At 40.0% G+C, this 18,130-nt stretch overlaps 1 protein-coding gene across 3 annotated transcripts in view; it reads left to right on the top strand.

Moving 5' to 3' along the window:
* Window positions 1–18,130, top strand: part of C8H1orf21 (chromosome 8 C1orf21 homolog) — a 233,337-nt gene that overhangs the window by 124,227 nt on the left and 90,980 nt on the right. For all 3 annotated transcript variants that reach the window (XM_030572238.1, XM_030572240.1, XM_030572239.1), the window contains exon 3: window positions 818–912. In XM_030572238.1, coding sequence (XP_030428098.1) covers window positions 818–912 — 95 coding nt within the window. The remainder of the gene's footprint in view (window positions 1–817; window positions 913–18,130) is intronic.

The raw sequence follows: 18,130 nt of genomic DNA on the forward strand, positions 1-18,130 counted from the left end.
GATTGCGATGCCTATGGTCAGGGTTTATGTAAAGCTATCATGATCTGGACTTAAATGAGGATATGTTAGCCTTAGACATGTGAGTGATGCTTAGATGAATCATTTCCTCCTCCCCTCAGTGCAAGCATAGAATTTACTCCAGTATCACACAAGTCCTCAGTTTTCCTTCCCTATCCCATGAAACACTACACTGCCATAGGATTTTTGTTAGCTCTAAGTTCTCTTTAGTTCTGTAATATTAATCTTCTGCTCTGTTTCTGTATTTTAAAATTGCCTCACTTTTTCTTTCTGTCGTAGTAATAAGCATTTAAGTTATCTTGGGCACACTTTGCGTAGGTTAGAACTGTATTAAACAATATCTTCCCACAAATAGGGAGCATGCAAACTTTCAGAGCAGCAGACCCATCTTCCCTGAGAGGATCCATGATGGCAATAGTAACTTGAAGACACATGATAGAAAATTTCAATGCCTGAAGTTACTGGAAAACCTAAACAAAGAGATGTGCCTTATGCATTGCTCTAGATCTGGGTCCAAGATGCATGTCTGTTTGGATCAAATTCCAGAGACAACTAAGAATTTTTTGCCTGTGATTCCCCATGAGATTTTTGAGTCACTTTTTTGAAGTGTTCCTTTATAGACTTCTTTCCATGGTGGGTGTTAGGAAGAGAGCAGACTCTGAGATTACTAGAGTCTATACCATTTAGGGCTTGATTGATACTAAGCAGTGCTTTTTTTTTTTCCAGTCGGCTGTTCTTCCATTTACTGAAGTACAATGGTACAAAACTTTTCTTTCTTTCTTTCTTTCTTGCTACTCAGATGAGTATAGGATCAAACCAGTGGAAGAGGTCAAATACATGAAAAATGGGGGAGAAGATGATCAGAAAATAGCTGCCAGGAACCAGGAAAATTTGGTAAGGACTGAACTTATCACTTATTTAACAAAATTAACATGAATATGAATTTGCCTTAGTAATGAAATATGGAATGTGCAGTATGTTTACATTACAACTTACTTGCTGCAAAAAGGATTTTCAAGGATTTTCTTGAAAATGCCATAACTATGTACAGCTTGTGTGAAAGGTGCGAATATTACCTTTTCCTGCTTGTCTTTATGAATTAGCCTGTACTTGATTTTGTGGAGAGTGCTTCAGTGGAAGTAGTATTTGTATTCCACTCCTTTGCAAATATAAATATATGCAGGTCATGATGAATGTATCTGTGTGCAAAGGAGTTCTTAAAAATACTGAAATTCATGGCTGATCTGAAGAAAAATATCTACTTTAGGAACACATCTATAATTTATTCTGTGTGAATTTTAAAATTTGCAAAATCAGATGCTCAGAATAAGTAACGTACCTATAACACGGGGTTGTCTACAATCAGTGTTCAGTAATTTGATTGGAGATGAGTTATTTTCTTATCAATCATCAAATTAGTATTATCCTCAAGATTTACCCTTATATAAAACTCAAGATTTGTTTCCTTTTGCTGCTCATTGAGCATGTCTATTACACCTCTACCCTAATACAACGCTGTCCTTGGGAGCCAAATAATCTTACCGCGTTCTATCCAACTTGTTTTGATCCACTGGAGTATGCAGCCCCCCCCACCCCCCCCTAGAACACTGCTTTACCGCGTTATATTCAAATTCGTGTTCTGTCGGGTCGGGTTATATCAGGGTAGAGGTGTATTTGTTCCCTTGTGACAGGGTCAGGCCAGATGGCTACAGGAGAGTATTATAAGGCAGATATCTTAGTCCCAGATTAAATAGATCCCTTTTCCCTGAGTAAGGTAACAGGGGCAGTTCCAGAACAAGGAGGAACTTGCTGGAACCAACTAAGGCAGGCAGGCTCATTAGGATACCTGGAGCCAATTAAGAAGAAACTGCTAGAATCAATTCGGACAGGCTGGCTAATCGGGACACTTGAGTTTAAAAAGGACCTCACTTCAGTTTGTAGTGTGCATGCGAGGAGCTGGAAGCAAGAGGCACTAGAAGCGGAGAGCGAGAAGACATATTGCTGGAAGACTAAGGAGTACAAGCATTATCAGACACCAGGAGAAAGGTCCTGTGGTGAGGATAAAAAAGGTGTTAGGAGGAGGCAATGGGGAAGTAGCCCAGGGAGTTGTAGCTGTCACGCAACTGTACCAGGAGACACTGTAGACAGCTGCAGTCCACAGGGCCCAGGGCTGGAACCTGGAATAGAAGACAGGCCTGGGTTCTCCCCAAACCTCCCAACTCTTGATCAGACACAGGAGGAATTGACCTGGACTGTGGCTTCTACCAGAGGGGAAGGTCTCTAGGCTGTTTTCTGACCCACATGGTGAATCTCTGAGGCTAGCAAATCCACCAATAAGCACAGGACCCACCAAGGTAGAGGAGGAACTTTGTCACACACTGTTAAGTTGGGAAATTTCTATCTGAAATCATCATTACTGTTATTACTTCTGAGGGCTTGTCTACTGGGGGAAAAGTGCAGAGTAGCTGGTACAACATAGTTAGTGCATATTAACTACTCTGCACCAGCTCCTTATGTGAACATTTACTCTGCAGTGAAAGTGCCTTTGTGCGCTCTAGCTGAATACACTTCCAAAGTGTATTCAGGTAAAGCACACAAGGCACTCTTAGTGCAGACAAAGAGGAAGTTAGTGTGGAGTAGGTAATTTGCTGTAATTTAAATTCACACTCTTGCTAACTCCACACTAAGTTCCCTATGTAGGCGAGTTCTAATTATGTTACTGTTGTTTATGCTTATGGGGGAAAAAACAGGTTAGATGAATCATGTCAGGCTTCACTTTCATGTGGAAGTTTCTTTTTCTTTTTAAGCTCGAAATAGAGGGGTCTGTAGGATTGATATAGCTACTACTTTCAAAGAGATTTTAAAATGCTGTATTTTGTCTATGTAACATTTCAGATTTCTGGGCCTATTCCTTCCACTGAGCTTTTTTCATACAGTTTTTTCCCTTCGGTTATACTGGGGGGGGAAGATCGTCCGTTGACTTCAATGGAACTATGACCATTAATACCAGGTGGGAAATCTGCCTGTCAGAGTAACTATAGATGACTCTTGGGAATGTCACTATTTTAATATTTTTTCATCACTGGTGCTCCAGGCAATCCCACCTACTGTACATTTCTCTCCTAGGTGTGTATTCTGGAGATTGCGGTACAAAACTGCAGTACATTACTGTAGGTAAATAGCCCAGTTTACCACCTTGTGTGCTGTTCCAGCCTGACATTTCAGATTGTGGTTGAAGGCCACTGCACGGCACAGAATATGATTTTCCTCAGTCTCTACTCTAGATATGATATATGATTTCCAGTTTGCAGTTTTGCATTGATGATGCTCCATTGGACAGCACAAATTTAGCTTTTAGCAGGATGTTTTTAGTGTGCCTAAGAAACATTGCTGAGGACATCACTTTTTCTAGCAGTATCTGCAGTGTCTTCAGCGTTATCCCAAATGTAAGCGTGTTTGGTTTTGCTTAACTACTTTTAAGAAATGCTGCTGCAAAAATTATCAGGAATTTTGGAGTCAGAGATGCTGCACTGATGAGTGCAATGGAAGAGAAATTGAGAGCTGCTACTAGTTTTCTGATAAATGAAAAGTTGCAGATCAATGTGGTTGTAGATTGGCTGCCAGCCTTAAATGATACAGCATAATTTAGAGAAGAATAAGATTCCATTTAAATGACAACCAAGACGAATTCAGAAGGCTTGAGTCACTTTTAGAAGTCTAGGTGACATTTAGAAACGGGATTGATAATCTTGTGCTTTATTAGTGCCTGCTTTCTTGTAAGATTTAATTCTTGTATTAGTTATATTTATTAAAAGAGACATTTCTGTAGAAAAGTTGAATTTTATGTATATAATGTATTGACAGGTTGTTTTTGAGCGGGGATCGCAGTTTCCTTGGGAAAAAAGTTTTTAATTTGAGGATTGGGGATAATGATAGTACTCCCTAATCTATAGAAATCTACAAAAACAAAGTGAAACCCTTTAATCAGAGAGGATGTTTATACTTGATATAGGTTTTTTAAAAGATAAAAAACATATCTTAGACATCCAGACAGGTAGTTTTTCACTTTCTTCTCATCTTAGTTCCATTATAAGGATACAGCATCTCCGTCTGTAAATGCGTACAGTTTGTTAATCCTAGGAATTGACAAATCACTGACCTTTTAGATTTTTAAAGCTGAAGATTCGCTCTAGTAAACTTGTTAAATTCACAACTTAGAAAATAGGTTGTCATGTATCACGAAGGCTTTAGTTTTCCTAATGGTTGTAAAGTTGACAATCATTAGTTATTTAATCTTGAGCCTTCATCACGCACTTCTGGGCAACCGAAGTTTTAGGCTATGGCTATACTATGCAGCTTTGCGTGCCATTAAAAGCCGCACCATGCAGCTACTGTTTGTCAGCAGGAGAGAGCTCTCCTGCTGACAAAAAAAACTTTCACCTCCCATTAGTGGCAGCAGCTTTGTTTTGCAGAAAAGTGCTTTTTTTTTTTTTCTAAACACTCCTGAATGACAAAAGTTTTGCCGACTAAGTACCGGTGTAGACATATCCTTAGGAACAAGAAAAAGCTCTGGGAGAATCTCAAAGCCCACATCCCAACCCTTTTTCTTAATCTCACATTTCTGCCTTGTCACTATGCTCCCCAAACTCCACCTTCCGTGGAAAAGGAGTTAAGATGAGGTGTGTAACTGGGATTCAGTTGTATTCTGCTTCAATCACTTTCTAGGGTAACTGACTCTGTATTACCTTTGCCTGAAGTAGTTCTGCTTTAATTTCCTATTTACTCTTAGTTACCTATGAAAGTGGCTGGTACAGGTGAATGCTTACTGCAATTTATTCAGTCCTCCTCCATGCCACTGTTATGCTACGGCAAAACAAAAAATATAGTGCCAGCTTTCCAGTGTTCAGGTGCAATTGTGTGCATACATTTGTGCGAGCATAATGTATGCAAACACTCATCCCTCTTGGTACCTAAAATGGCTATTTGTGCGTGCAAATACATGATTTGCATGTACACACAAATGAGCAGTGCAAGGCTGTTGCACCTAATTTACAAACTCTGGCCCATAATTTCAGTCACCTGTCATTAAATGAATTAGTCTTTTATTAAATCAGTTGATTATCTTCACGGGACTAAGATTTTTATGCCATACCAGCTGTAACCCCAAATGGAAATAGTTTTTACCAGTTGCTACTTTTAGATTGTTACTCAATAGATTTAGCTAGTGGATCTAACTAGAAGCAAAAGCCAGTGGTGCGTAGTCAGCATGTGTAATGTGCCAGTTTATTTGTACTTAAAAAAGGCATGGTTAAATAATAAAACTGGGACTAACTAATATTTTTAAAAGCCAAACAAAGTCTTGGTTGATGACATCTCTAGTACATGTGGGTCTTACTGGAATAAATAACACAAGTTTGCCAGCTTTAAAGACCCATTAATCTTTTCTTTGGAACTCATTGTTTAGCTTGACAGCATCATATTAGGTATACAAAAGTACCATCATAACAGACTAATTAACATTCATAACAGGACTAATTTAATTGTCCTCATTTACATACTCATGGAGTGCTAATGGCATTTCATTGTGAAATTACACTACTGGATAAGGTAAAATGCCTTAAAATACCCTAAAGGTAAAGTACCTTCTATTCATGCAGCTTGGCATTCTTTTTCCAAAATGTAATGAGCTATATTGGTTTTAGTTTGAAACAGTTTGCTACGGTACAGATTCTTCTTTCTATAATCATCTTATGTTTTCAAACATTTAACTTAATAATTCTTGGGGGAGAGGGTTACTACTTAGATTTTTTTCCAACTTCTACTTGTCAAAATCTCTACTTGCTATATACATAGATAAATAGATAGTCTATAAGGGCTATATGCTAGGATTTGCACCCATTATCTGCTAAACCTACCAAGCAGTTTGACACAACTATGCATCTTGATTTGAGATAAGCTCAGTACTGGAATAACAGGAAAGTTACAAGTCAGGGCTAAGATGATTTACAGAGGAGTTTGTAGACAATTGAATGAGAATCACTTATATACCTGATTGTTGCCAATATCTCACTCAGTTTCATGGGGGAGGGGGGAAATCACTTATTTTTCTTTCAAGATGTGTTAGTTTCCACAGCAGTTACTTGAGAATGTAATTTGTGCCACCCATACCTATGCGGTTACTTTTAGGTTATGTTTTGAACTGAAACCAGATTCTAGTCTCAGTTGGATCCATGCAATCATTTACTTAATTGATACTTAGTATTTCAGAGCTTCAGTTTTCACTTTTCTGTAGCTGATCATTGTCATCATCATAATCAGTTATATGCTTTTTTTAAAAAGTAACTAATAGCTAGCAAATAAATGATTGTATCAAGTTAAAAACCCAGTAGCAAATGATACTTCAAAGGTTTATTTGGTACCTTTAATAATATAATATTAAATATATATATATATATTTATAATTATAAATATTTAAATATATGCATATTTTGTATTATATATATATATCAGTATAATTGTTTATATAGATTACAAAAATACTGATATTTACATTTCTGTATTATGAAATAATTTTTTAAAATACCATTTTTAAAAAGATTACTAAATTATCTACAATGGATGTCATTTAAAACAGTAAATAAGTTACAGTGCCACTCGTGGTAGTGAAGTTTATTGTGGCATTTGTGGTATTTTCCATTCTAAATATGGGGAAGATTGCAAATGCATCTGCAAATTCAAAAACCACAGTGTAGTAAATGTTGTCTGTTTTGGATTTTTTTAATAATGTCCATTGTCTGAAGCTTCCCTTGATTACTATTTTTAGGTATGAATTGAATGGCTATTTATATTGAATGTATTGCTCTATAGTTTTCATAGTTTCATGCACTCATACAGTGCATTGGTGATGTACAGCGCTGTACAAACGTTGGTATTGTATAAATGCTAAATGGAATTATACTAAGAGTTCAGCATGTGCGTTCTTACATAATTTTTTTAAATTTCACAACAATACTGTTCCAGAAGAGCTGATTACAAGATACAATAGAGTGCACATACACAAACACAGGATGTATCATGGTACCCAGGAACTTCCACTTCAAAATCACAATCCTCTACCACTTGAACTAAAGAAAACTCTTTGGCCTTCTCCACCTGGAAGAATTTGGCATGCTTTACTGTATCAACCCCATAGCATGCTTGTTATTCATCATGGGGGGGCCCAATAACAGTCTTCAACTATTTTAAGGGCTGTTATAAAGAGGTGTGCGATCAATTATTCTCTTTGTCCACTGAAGGTAGGAGAAGAAGCAGTGGGCTTAATCTTCCGCAAAGGAGATTTAGAGTAGCTATTAGGAAAAACTTTCTGACTCTAAAGGGTAGTTAAGCTCTGGTATAGGCTTCCAACGGAGGTCGTGGAATCCCCATCATTGGAGGTTTTAAATAACATATTAGACAAAAACCTAGACCATCCCTGACAGGTGAACTTGGTCCTGCCTTAGTGCATGGGACTGAGATAGATGACCTCTCAATGTCTGTTCCAATCTTACATTTCTGTGATCCTCCGAAGGTGGCTGCATGCAGAGCTTGGCTGCTATCAGCTGTGCCTGTTCCTGACTCTCACCATCTCTGATTTCCAGTTTTAGATCTCAATTCATCAAAGCACATGGTTACCTGTCAGTGATTTTATTGAGACTTAAGCACATGCTTCAGTGCTTGCTTGAATTGATTCCTAAAGGAGGACACAAAAGCTTAATAAAAATAAAACTAATAATAAAATGAATTTAAAAAAACACTTTTGCTTTGTTCCTCAGGAGTAACAAAAAGGGACGAAATCAGTGCAGTCATATAGACACTCACAGAAGCATTCAAACACTCACTAATGTACATACTTTACTGGTGGGCTGCCACAGCTGTCCACCCACTGCCTCATCAGCTCTACTGTACTCCTGAGATCTAAAAAAGAGAAGAGAACAGAGTCATTAGCTAACAGACGCACAGCAAAATGAATTCCGTCTTTCCTCCCCAAGTAAAGCCACATGCCTCTCCCATATGCTCAAGCACCCATTTGTCCCTGCTGCACAAACCTGCATCCCCTGGGGGCTCCAGTGCAGTAGGTAGAAGACAAAGGAAGGAGAGAACTCACTGAGCTACACAGAGCAGCTTGGAGGGATGTCTTTCCTCTGGACTGCTCCTGTCTTGGGCTTTTAGAAAGAAACCACAAAACAGAAGAATCCGTCATTCAGCTACAAAATGAGAAAAGAAGAAAAACAGGAATGAACATTTAAAATTAAAAAATAGAAGAAATGAATTAAAATAATCAAGCTTCTTACCCCCTCAAAAACCCTAAGGTGACGGGGCTCGTCCTACTATATGTACTGGGCCTCCATGCCTCAGGGCTTGTCTGCACCAGTGGTTCTCAAACTTGGGCCGCTGCTTGTTCAGGGAAAGCCCCTAGTGGGCCGGGTGGGTTTGTTTACCTGTCGCGTACGCATGTTTGACTGATTGTGGCTCCCACTGGCCACAGTTTGCTGTCCCAGGCCAATAGGGGCTGCAGGAAAGGTGGCCAGCATGTCCCTCGACCCATGCCACTTTCTGCAGCCCCCATTGGCCTGGAGCGGCGAACCACAACCAGTGGGAGCTGTGATCGGCTGAACCTGTGCACGCGGCAGGTAAACAAACTGGCCCAGCCTGCCAGGGGCTTCCCCTGAGCAAATAGCGGCCCAAGTTTGAGAACCACGGGTCTACATTACCTGCAGGATCAGGGGGCAATGATCGATCCAGTGGGGGTTGATTTATCACGTCTAGTATAGATACGATAAATGGACTGCTGAATGTTCTCCCGTCAACTTCGGTACTCCACCAGAATGAAAAGCGCAAGCGAAGTCGACGGGAGAGTGTCAGCTGTTGACTTACTGCAATGAAGATACCACGGTAAGTAAACCAGGACGTCTACTTCATCTACTCTATTAATGTAGCTGAAGTTGCGTATCTTAGATCGACCCTGTGTAGTAGTGTAGACAAGCCCTTAGAGTCAGTCTGGCAGTAGCCACAGTGAGAACGGCTTACTCTCCATCCATGAGATTTGCGAGTGCCAGGTCAGAGCCTCTTCAAGGCAAAACCATTTAAAGTATATGGGAACAGCCTGAACATATCCTAGACATATTGCACATGGACCTGAGAGCTGGGCTGAGCAATGTGAGATAGGTGTAGGAATCCACAGGCCTTGCAACATTTAGAGCAGTGGTACTCAACCAGGAGTACACGTACCCTGGGGGTACGGAGGGGTCTTCCATGAGGTACATCAGCTCACCTAGATATTTGCCTAGTTTTACATCAAGCTACATAAAAAGGCACCAGTGAAGTCAGTACAGACTAAAATTTCATACAGACAATGACTTGTTCATATTGCTCTAGTCTATACACTGACATGTAAGTACAATATTTATGTTCCAATTGATTATTTTTGTAATTATATGGTAAAAATGAGAAAAAAAGCATTTTTTCAGTAATAGTGTGCTATGACACTTTTGTGTTTTTATGTCTGATTTTGTAAGCAAGTAATTTTTAAATGAGGTTAAACTTGGGGGTACACAGGACAAATCAGTTTTCTGAAAGGGGTATAGTAGTCTGGAAAGGTTCAGAGCCACTGATTTAGAGGGGGTGCTCTGTGTAGCCATGAGTGCACTGTATGCACTTGAAATGCAAAATCCGCAGTGAACATATCACACCATTACAGCTTATACCAGTACAGTCACATCAGTGCAAGTGACAATGGTGCAGTTCACTAGTGTAGACATGTTCTGTTAGTAATAGGGCTTGTATCCATTAGAGGGCACTGTGTACAAGTGCATGCATTTGAGGATGGAGACCATTCAGTGCAGCAAAGGAGGGGGGGTGTGTCAGTGAGAGAGAGAGAGAGAGAGAGAGAGAGAGGTGTATAAGGTGACCAGACAGCAAATGTGAAAAATCGGGATGGAGTGGGGGGTAATAGGTGTCTACATAAGACACAGCCCCAAGTATCGGGACTGCCCCTATAAAATTGGGACATCTGGTCACCCTATGTCTATGTATACATGTGTACACACAATATACATATATGTACACTAGATGGTACATGACATAATCATGCAGAACCCCTCACCATCAAGAAAAGCTCATCTACAAGTGTCTGGGGCTCATAGGAGTTAAAATCCAAAAATAAGGTGCCATTTTGTAATGATTCAGTTGCTGCATAGTCTTCTCATCATCAGCAGGACTGCCATTCGTGACCTACACGTGGAAAGGGACAGATTTCCCCACCATCCTCTGAGATCTTGTTTGTTTGTTTGTTTTTAAATCACCTGCTTAGTGAAAAAAAGAAAAGGTCAGAAGCACCTTAAATGAACTTTGCTATTGACTTTTATGGGATTAGGCCAAAGATGTGCTTTTTGGAATTGCATAAGAACATAAGAATGTCCAAACTGGGTCAAGCCAATGGTTCATCTAGCCCGGTAACCTGTCTTCCGACAGTGCCAGGTGCTTCAAAGGGAAAGAACAGAACACGTAATCATCAAGTGATCCTGTTGCCCATAGTACTGCAGATATATTTGCTTGTAGTCTTCATTGGTACACACGCTGGGTTGGTGTCCTTCATTCCCTCCCGTCCCCCTCTGCACCCTTTGCATGTTTGACTTTGAGTTTTCCTCAGGAGATGAAAAACCATGTATCAGATTTTTAGCTCAGTTTGTCTTAATTGGGGTTGTATTAGATGTATTAGATACACCAGCAGCGTAGACATTAAAATTAAATAGCAGTACAATATATCAGATGCTATAAACTATTGTGTTAAGCTTGTGTCTCTGAAAGGAAAGAGATGCACTTGGAGTGAAGTAGAAATGCAGGGAAAGGACACTGTTATGAATGTGTCTATTTTAAATACATCATGCTATTTCTTATTTCCTTATTTAAATAACCTATTTTATTTTAGAACTGCTATGATGCTCTTTAAAAGATGGTTTTCCCTAATGAGCTTATGTTAGTTTAACTCATTTCAGTTATGGGTCACTGCATATTACTTAAAGATCAAAGCAAATTATTATATTAAGTATTACTGTTCTTTTTTTCCTCCCAATTCCTATAAAACGGGTTTAGGTGAGAGAGATTGATGTGTTCTCTTTAGTGACTAACATCTGAAGCAAAATACATTCATGGTGTAACTGGATATTTTAACAGGGCAGAAAATTATATATGGATATGAGAACAAATGCATGTTTATGACTTAGATATCTTGATTTAAAATTAGTATTGATTTAAATCTTCACACTTTATTATGAAAAACCTTGCATTGTATAAAATATTGTTGATTTGTTCACAGCTTAGAATGGTAGTTTTTGTCGTGGTCTCAGTGCACACTCATTTTTAAAGTACGAAGTATTAAAAATAAAATGATATTTCTCTGTAGCCTTGAAAATGCATTTTTATGGGGACATCCAGTAGCCACATGCAGTTATAGGTCTGCTAGCATTTGTTAGAAAAGTCTATTATTCTGGGGTTTTGAAGTAATTAAGGCCATCAAATACGTTTTGGTCAAATTCATGTATCTAGGTGTATATCTATGATTTTTGTGCCATTATTTTCTGCTACTCATATACTTTATTTAACTTTGTATCTGGTAAAATAATTTAAAATAAACAGTTAGGAGTATTTTAATAATTGCTATGTGTTTAGCCCTTGCAGCATTTTAGCTCATTCCATTTCAGATTAACCTTTTATTTAAGAAAAGAGCAACTAATTTTCCAGTAAAGCTTTTAACGCTTTTTGTTTATATACTTTGCTATTATGAAACACAGTAAATGTTTCTGAAGTGCTCAGTTTTTTTAAATGCAAATACAGTGTGTGTCCAAACTGTCACTTTGATTAGGCAGCTTCTCTCGAGAACGTTATTGCTGTCATGGGAAATTTGCATTCACCCTAAGTCTCGTGTAAGGTTTTAGAAAAGGCGCATTCTCAGGGGCAGCTGTATGACAATATAACAGTTTTTCTGTTTAGACCCTGAATGAAGAGACATCTAGTTTACTGCAGGAAGCTGATCACTTACATGTGAGGTAGATTTTGAACTGTTTTTTTCTTTGTTGCAATGACCATTCTATGTTTGTATCCACCCAGTTTTCACCCTGGAAAAGTTGATGCCTTGGAGAGAGAGGACAAAAATTCATTTGTGAAACAGGAAAATAAACTTCATTTACTGTCAATAATGGACAATAAAATATACGATATTATGTACAATTTTTAAATTTCTGACGATTCCTAATCCTTGCCTGCCAGTGCCCTTGACTCTGGGTGTTTTTGATATGATGGACTAGATACTCTGATGGTGTAAATTAGCATAGTTCCATTGAAGTCCACTTGAGGATCTGGCCCAATAACTCTTTCTGTGTCAGTCATTGATCTAAATTCAGGTGTGATAAATCCCACCAGAAATTCATTGATAATTTCTGCAGAGAAAATCCAGTTTTTTCTAGAAATCCTATCCTGAGAATAAATTGATGAGTTTAAACATTGTAGCTCTGACTAAAAATGTGTCAGATCGCTTCAGTATTCTGCATACAATACAATAGAGCCTTAGAGTTACAACACCTTAGGAATGGAGATTGTTCCTAACTCTGAAATGTTCGTAACTCTGAACAAAATGTTACTGTTCTTTCAGAAATTTACAACTGAACATTGACTGAATACAGCTTTGAAACTTTACAATGCAGAAGAAAAATGCTGCTTTTAACCATCTTAATTTAAATGAAACAAGCATAGAAACAGCTTCCTTACCTTGTCAAATCTTTTTTTAAACTTTATTTCTGTAGTAGTTTAGGTTTGACACTGCACTGTACTGTATTTGCTCTTTTTTTTTTTTTTTTTTTTTGTCTCTGCCACTGCCTGATTGTGTACTTCTGGTTCCAAATAAGGTGGTTGGTTGACTGGTCAGTTTGTAACACTGGTGTGTTTAACTCTGAAAGGTATTTATAAAATGTCAAAATGTGAAACCTAAATGGATTGTCACTTCAAAACTGAAAAATGGAAATGGGAGTACTAATTTAGAACTACCAAGAGCAAGTTCTTAATGTCATACCTGATTAGCACAATCCAGTGGATAAACTCCATCTATAATCACAGAGTGTTTTTTCTTTTTTAAAAAGTGAAAATATTATGGCATATATTCAGGAAAAAGTAGTAATATCAGAACGAACAGCTACATGTAAAAGTCCAGGTGCCTCTACTTCGTAGGCACAAATTCCACGTACATATAAATTGGAGCTGCATGTTTGTGTATACTCTGTGCATGCGCGTGCAATCTCAGTTTTAATGTGTGCATGATGGATTTACACATCTAACTGGTGTGCATTAAAGTGCACATGTATTTTTTGTGTACAGCCATTAGAAAATTTGGGTTATCCTGTTAAGGCTGATAAGCCACAAAATGTACTGGTCTCAGTAGCTGTTGGCCCTGTTACTTCAGGCCTTTATTCAATAAGGTTCTTAAGCTGTGACTAACTATAAGGACATGAGTAATCCCTATTTACGTCAGTGGGATTAACCATGTATTTGTTAGACACGTGTTTATATACCTACTGAATCAGGGCCTGAAGTATTACACACATGTAAGCATTACACTTATGTATGTTTATGTATATGCCTTTTAAAATTGATTTTTTTTGCTGGAGGAGGGAGAATACATTCCTCCTGCTCTTTCCCACAAGCTTAGTATTCAGTGTATATTCTAATGTTGCAACTCTAGGCATTCACAAATCATGAATCAGGTCCCAAAATCATGAACTTAAAAATATATTATTTGGGGCTCCTGTTATGTGCATTCTGATATTGGAGCCCTATATGTTCTTGTTTTCAAGCTTTCCTCCACAATCAGAAGACCTAAAATCTTACAAAAACAAACAAAAACCTGAGTGTCTTACGTAATAACATGCTTCCAGGAGTTGGAACTTTAATAAAAACAACCAGTAGTACAAGACTTGCAATACAATCATGAAGGTTGGTAGCACACTGTCCTCCATTTCCTGTCACAGCGTGCATCCACTACCTTTTCTGTGAGTCATGTGATAAGCATTTGATAGTTAATTCTGCTGGAACAGGAGGCGAGGCAAGAACAGGGAAGAGTGAATACATGCAGAAATGCCTAAAACAATGTGAAGTCACCATTAAAAGAAGAAAGCTGCCACTGCAGTCTCTGAAATTACAGTAAGGGTATGTCTACACTACGGGATTATACTGATTTTACAGAAACCATTTTTTAAAAACAGATTGTATAAAGTCGAGTGCACGCGGCCACACTAAGCACATTAATTCGGCGATGTGCGTCCATGTACCAAGGCTGGTGTCGATTTCACTGCTCTACAGCCAAAATGCTTCTGAAATAAATGTAGTCCAACTTTACTAATTCTGGGTCACTGAGAACGAAAATGATGCTTAAAATTGTTGATTGGCTCTAGTTTTCAAGATATGCTATTGAGTCAGTATATACGACCCTTGACTTGGGAGTGGCGGAGGATAAGTGAATTATAAAGGGAAGGGATCTCAATTTAAACCAGAAATGACTGAAATACATCTTTGACTGGATCTATGAATAAATCTATGACTGGGTTTGGACAGTACTTGGTTTTGAGGCAAAACAATGAATGATGCAGTCTGAAGCTGGTATTGCGTCATACATGATATGAATTGCATCATGTTATTCCTAGAAGTCATGGATGATGCAGTCATAACGAAGCTTACATCAGTCTGCTGAACAAATTGCCCTATATCAGCTCTAGAAATCATACAGTGTCATGCTCTCTTATTTGTCAGTGTTTGATTTTTGCAAAGGGACACATTTCTGTTTAGCCAAAGTGAGCAGATATGCCTCATACTTGTGTGAACAGTGCAGATAACTTCTGCTATGTTTGTGGTGAAGTGACTTTTGCATCACAAAAGCGCAGTATAACTACTATGGTTAAGAGAGCCTATCACCTTTATTTTGGCTGCAAAATTAGAGATCAGGAGAAGAGGTGGGCCCCACACACATGCTGCAACACTTGTGCAACAAATCTTGGCCAGTGGTTGAACAGGAAAAGGAAATCTATGCCTTTTGCAGTGCCAATGATTTGGAGAGAGCCAACAGATCATATTGGCAATTGTTACTTCTGCATGGTGCCTCCAGTTGGGAAAGGTGTGTCAAAGAAGAAAAAGTGGACTGTGCATTGTCCAAACATTCCATCAGCTATACGCCCAGTACCCCACGGAGAAGGACTGCCGGTTCCTGATGCAACAGAATCATTCTCACTTGAGTCAGATGAGGAAGAGGATGAAACTTCTGGTCCTGAACCATCAATGTCACAGGACCCACATTTTCTCCCATTCTCCTCCTCTGAACCACATCTCATAACACAAGGTGAACTGAATGACCTTGTCAGGGATTTGGAACTACCCAGGAGTAAGGCAGAGCTGTTGGGCTCCAGACTACAGCAGTGGAATCTCCTGGCGGGCTATCAGGGCAAATGGAGCCCATCGATGCTTGCAGACTATTGCTGGACAGTGACAAGAGATGCTCCATTTAATGAATACAAGAGACAAGCCAAGAAGCGCCGAGTAGACACTGAATAGGACTAAACTATGTACATAATGGTTTTTTGCCTTTTGTTTCATAATCAATTTTATTTCTATAACCCTTTTGCTGATTTTTAAAGTGTTACATAAACAGGACAGGTGAACTATTATCATGTAAAGCAACCATAAACACATGAAAAGACCTAGGTTTACAGTTTATGATTAAAACTCTACTATCTACACAATATACATAGACATAAAATGTAAAAACTTAGATATCTTAGAAACAGTAGCCAATCAGTTGTTTTAATTGTCATATTTGAATTCAGCACATCAAAATACATAATAAATATCACATTTTATCTCTGAAGCAGATGACTCCTCAAAATTGTAGACCAGTGTTTCTGGAGCGTTGCACTGTGGGTAGCTATCCCATAGCTATCCCAAGTTCCCGCAGTCTCCCCCACCCCTTGGAATTCTGGGTTGAGATCCCAGTGCCTGATGGGGCAAAAAAACATTGTCGCGGGTGTTTCTGGGTACAGCCTCACCTCTCTCTCCGTGAAAGCAGCAGACAACTGTTTCACGCCTTTTTTTTCCTGGATGAACTATGCAAACACCATAGCACAGCAAGCATGGACCCTGCTCAGCTCAAGACAGCAATCATGGACGTTGTAAATGCCTCGTGCGTTCTCGTGCAGTCTGTGCTGAACCAGGACCTGCAAAACCAGGCGAGGAGGAGGTGGCTACGGCAGCGCAGTGATGAGAGTGATGAGGACATGGACACAGAATTCTCTCAAACCGCGGGCCCCCGATGGTAATGGGGCAGGTTCTAGCCATTGGACGCCGATTTTGGGCCCGGGAAACAAGCACAGACTGGTGAGACTGCATAGTTTTTGCAGGTTTGGGATGATTCCCAGTGGCTGCGAAACTTTGGCATGCGTAAGGGCACTTTCATGGAACTTTGTGACTTACTTTCCCCTGCCCTGAAACGCCAGAATACCAAGATGAGAGCAGCCCTCACAGTTGAGAAGCGAGTGGCAATAGCCCTCTGGAAGCTTGCAACGCCAGACAGCTACTGGTCAGTCGGGAATCAATTCGGAGTGGGAAAATCTATTGTGGGGGCTGCTGTGATGCAAGTAGCCAAAGCAATCATTAAGTGCTGCTGTGAAAGGTTGTGACTCTGGGAAATGTGCAGGTCATAGTGGATGGCTTTGATGCAATGGGATTCCCTAACTGTGGTGAGGTGATAGATGGAATACGTATCCCTATCTTGGCACCGGAGCACCAGGGCACCCAGTACGTAAACCGCAAGGGATACTTTTCAGTGGTGCTGCAAGCACTGGTGGATTGCAAGGGTCGTTTCATCAATATCCACGTGGGATGGCCAGGAAGGGTTCATGACGCTTGCGTCTTCAGGAACACTAGTCTGTTTAAACGGCTGCAGCAAGGGAATTACTTCCCAGACCAGAAAATAACAGTTGGGGATGTTGAAATGCTGTAATTATCCTGGGGGACCCAGCCTACCCCTTGATGCCATGGCTCATGAAGCCATACACAGGCAGCCTGGACAGTAGTCAGGAGTTATTCAACTACAGGCTGAGCAAGTGCAGAATGGTGGTAGAATGTGCATTTGGCCGTTTAAAGGCATGCTGGTGCACATTACTGACTCAATCAGACCTCAGCCAAACCAATGTCGCCTTTGTTATTGCTGCTTGCTGTGTGCTCCACAATCTGTGTGAGAGTAAGGGGGAGACATTTATGGCGGGGTGGGAGGCTGAGGCAAATCACCTGGCTGCTGATTACGTGCAGCCAGACACCAGGACGATTAGAAGAGCACACCAGGAAACGATGCGCATCAGAAAAACTTTGAAAACAAGTTTCATCACGGGCCAGCATGCGGTCTGACTGCTGTGTTTGTTTCCCCTTGATAAACCCCCCCTTGATTGACTCATTCCCTGTAAACAACCCACCCTCCCCCTTCGATTACAGCTTGCTTAAGGAAATAAAGTCATTATCATTTAAAAATCATGTATTCTTTATTAATTCATTGCAAAAAGAGGGAGAGAACTGACAAGGTATCCCGGGTGTGGTTTGGGAGGAGGATAGGAGGGAAGGAAAAGACCACTAAAAAAATTTGAAAGAATGACAGCCTTTTGATTGGGCTGTCCATGGGGGTGGAGTGGGCGGGTGCACGGAGCCTTCCCCCACGCGTTCTTACACGTCTGGGTGAGGAGGATATGGAACATGGTGAGGGTGGTTACACAGGGACTGCAGCGGCCCTCTGTGATCCTGCTGCTGTTCCTGAAGCTCCACCAGACGTTGGAGGATGTCAGTTTGATCACGCAGCAACCCCAGCGTTGCATCCCACCACCACTGCTAAGCGCCCCCTTCCCCCCACCCCCCACCGCGTGGCTGGTAGCAGGGAAGATCCCTGCTTGCCAAACGCAAAAAAGCTCAGCACCAATCACCTCCACCACCTTCCCCCTGCTTGGCTACCTGCAAAGAAGGATTTCTTTTAAGCAACAGGCAAACAGCCCAGTAG

The sequence above is a fragment of the Gopherus evgoodei genome, chromosome 8 (assembly GCF_007399415.2).
Source record: "Gopherus evgoodei ecotype Sinaloan lineage chromosome 8, rGopEvg1_v1.p, whole genome shotgun sequence".
Classification (NCBI taxonomy): domain Eukaryota; kingdom Metazoa; phylum Chordata; order Testudines; family Testudinidae; genus Gopherus; species Gopherus evgoodei.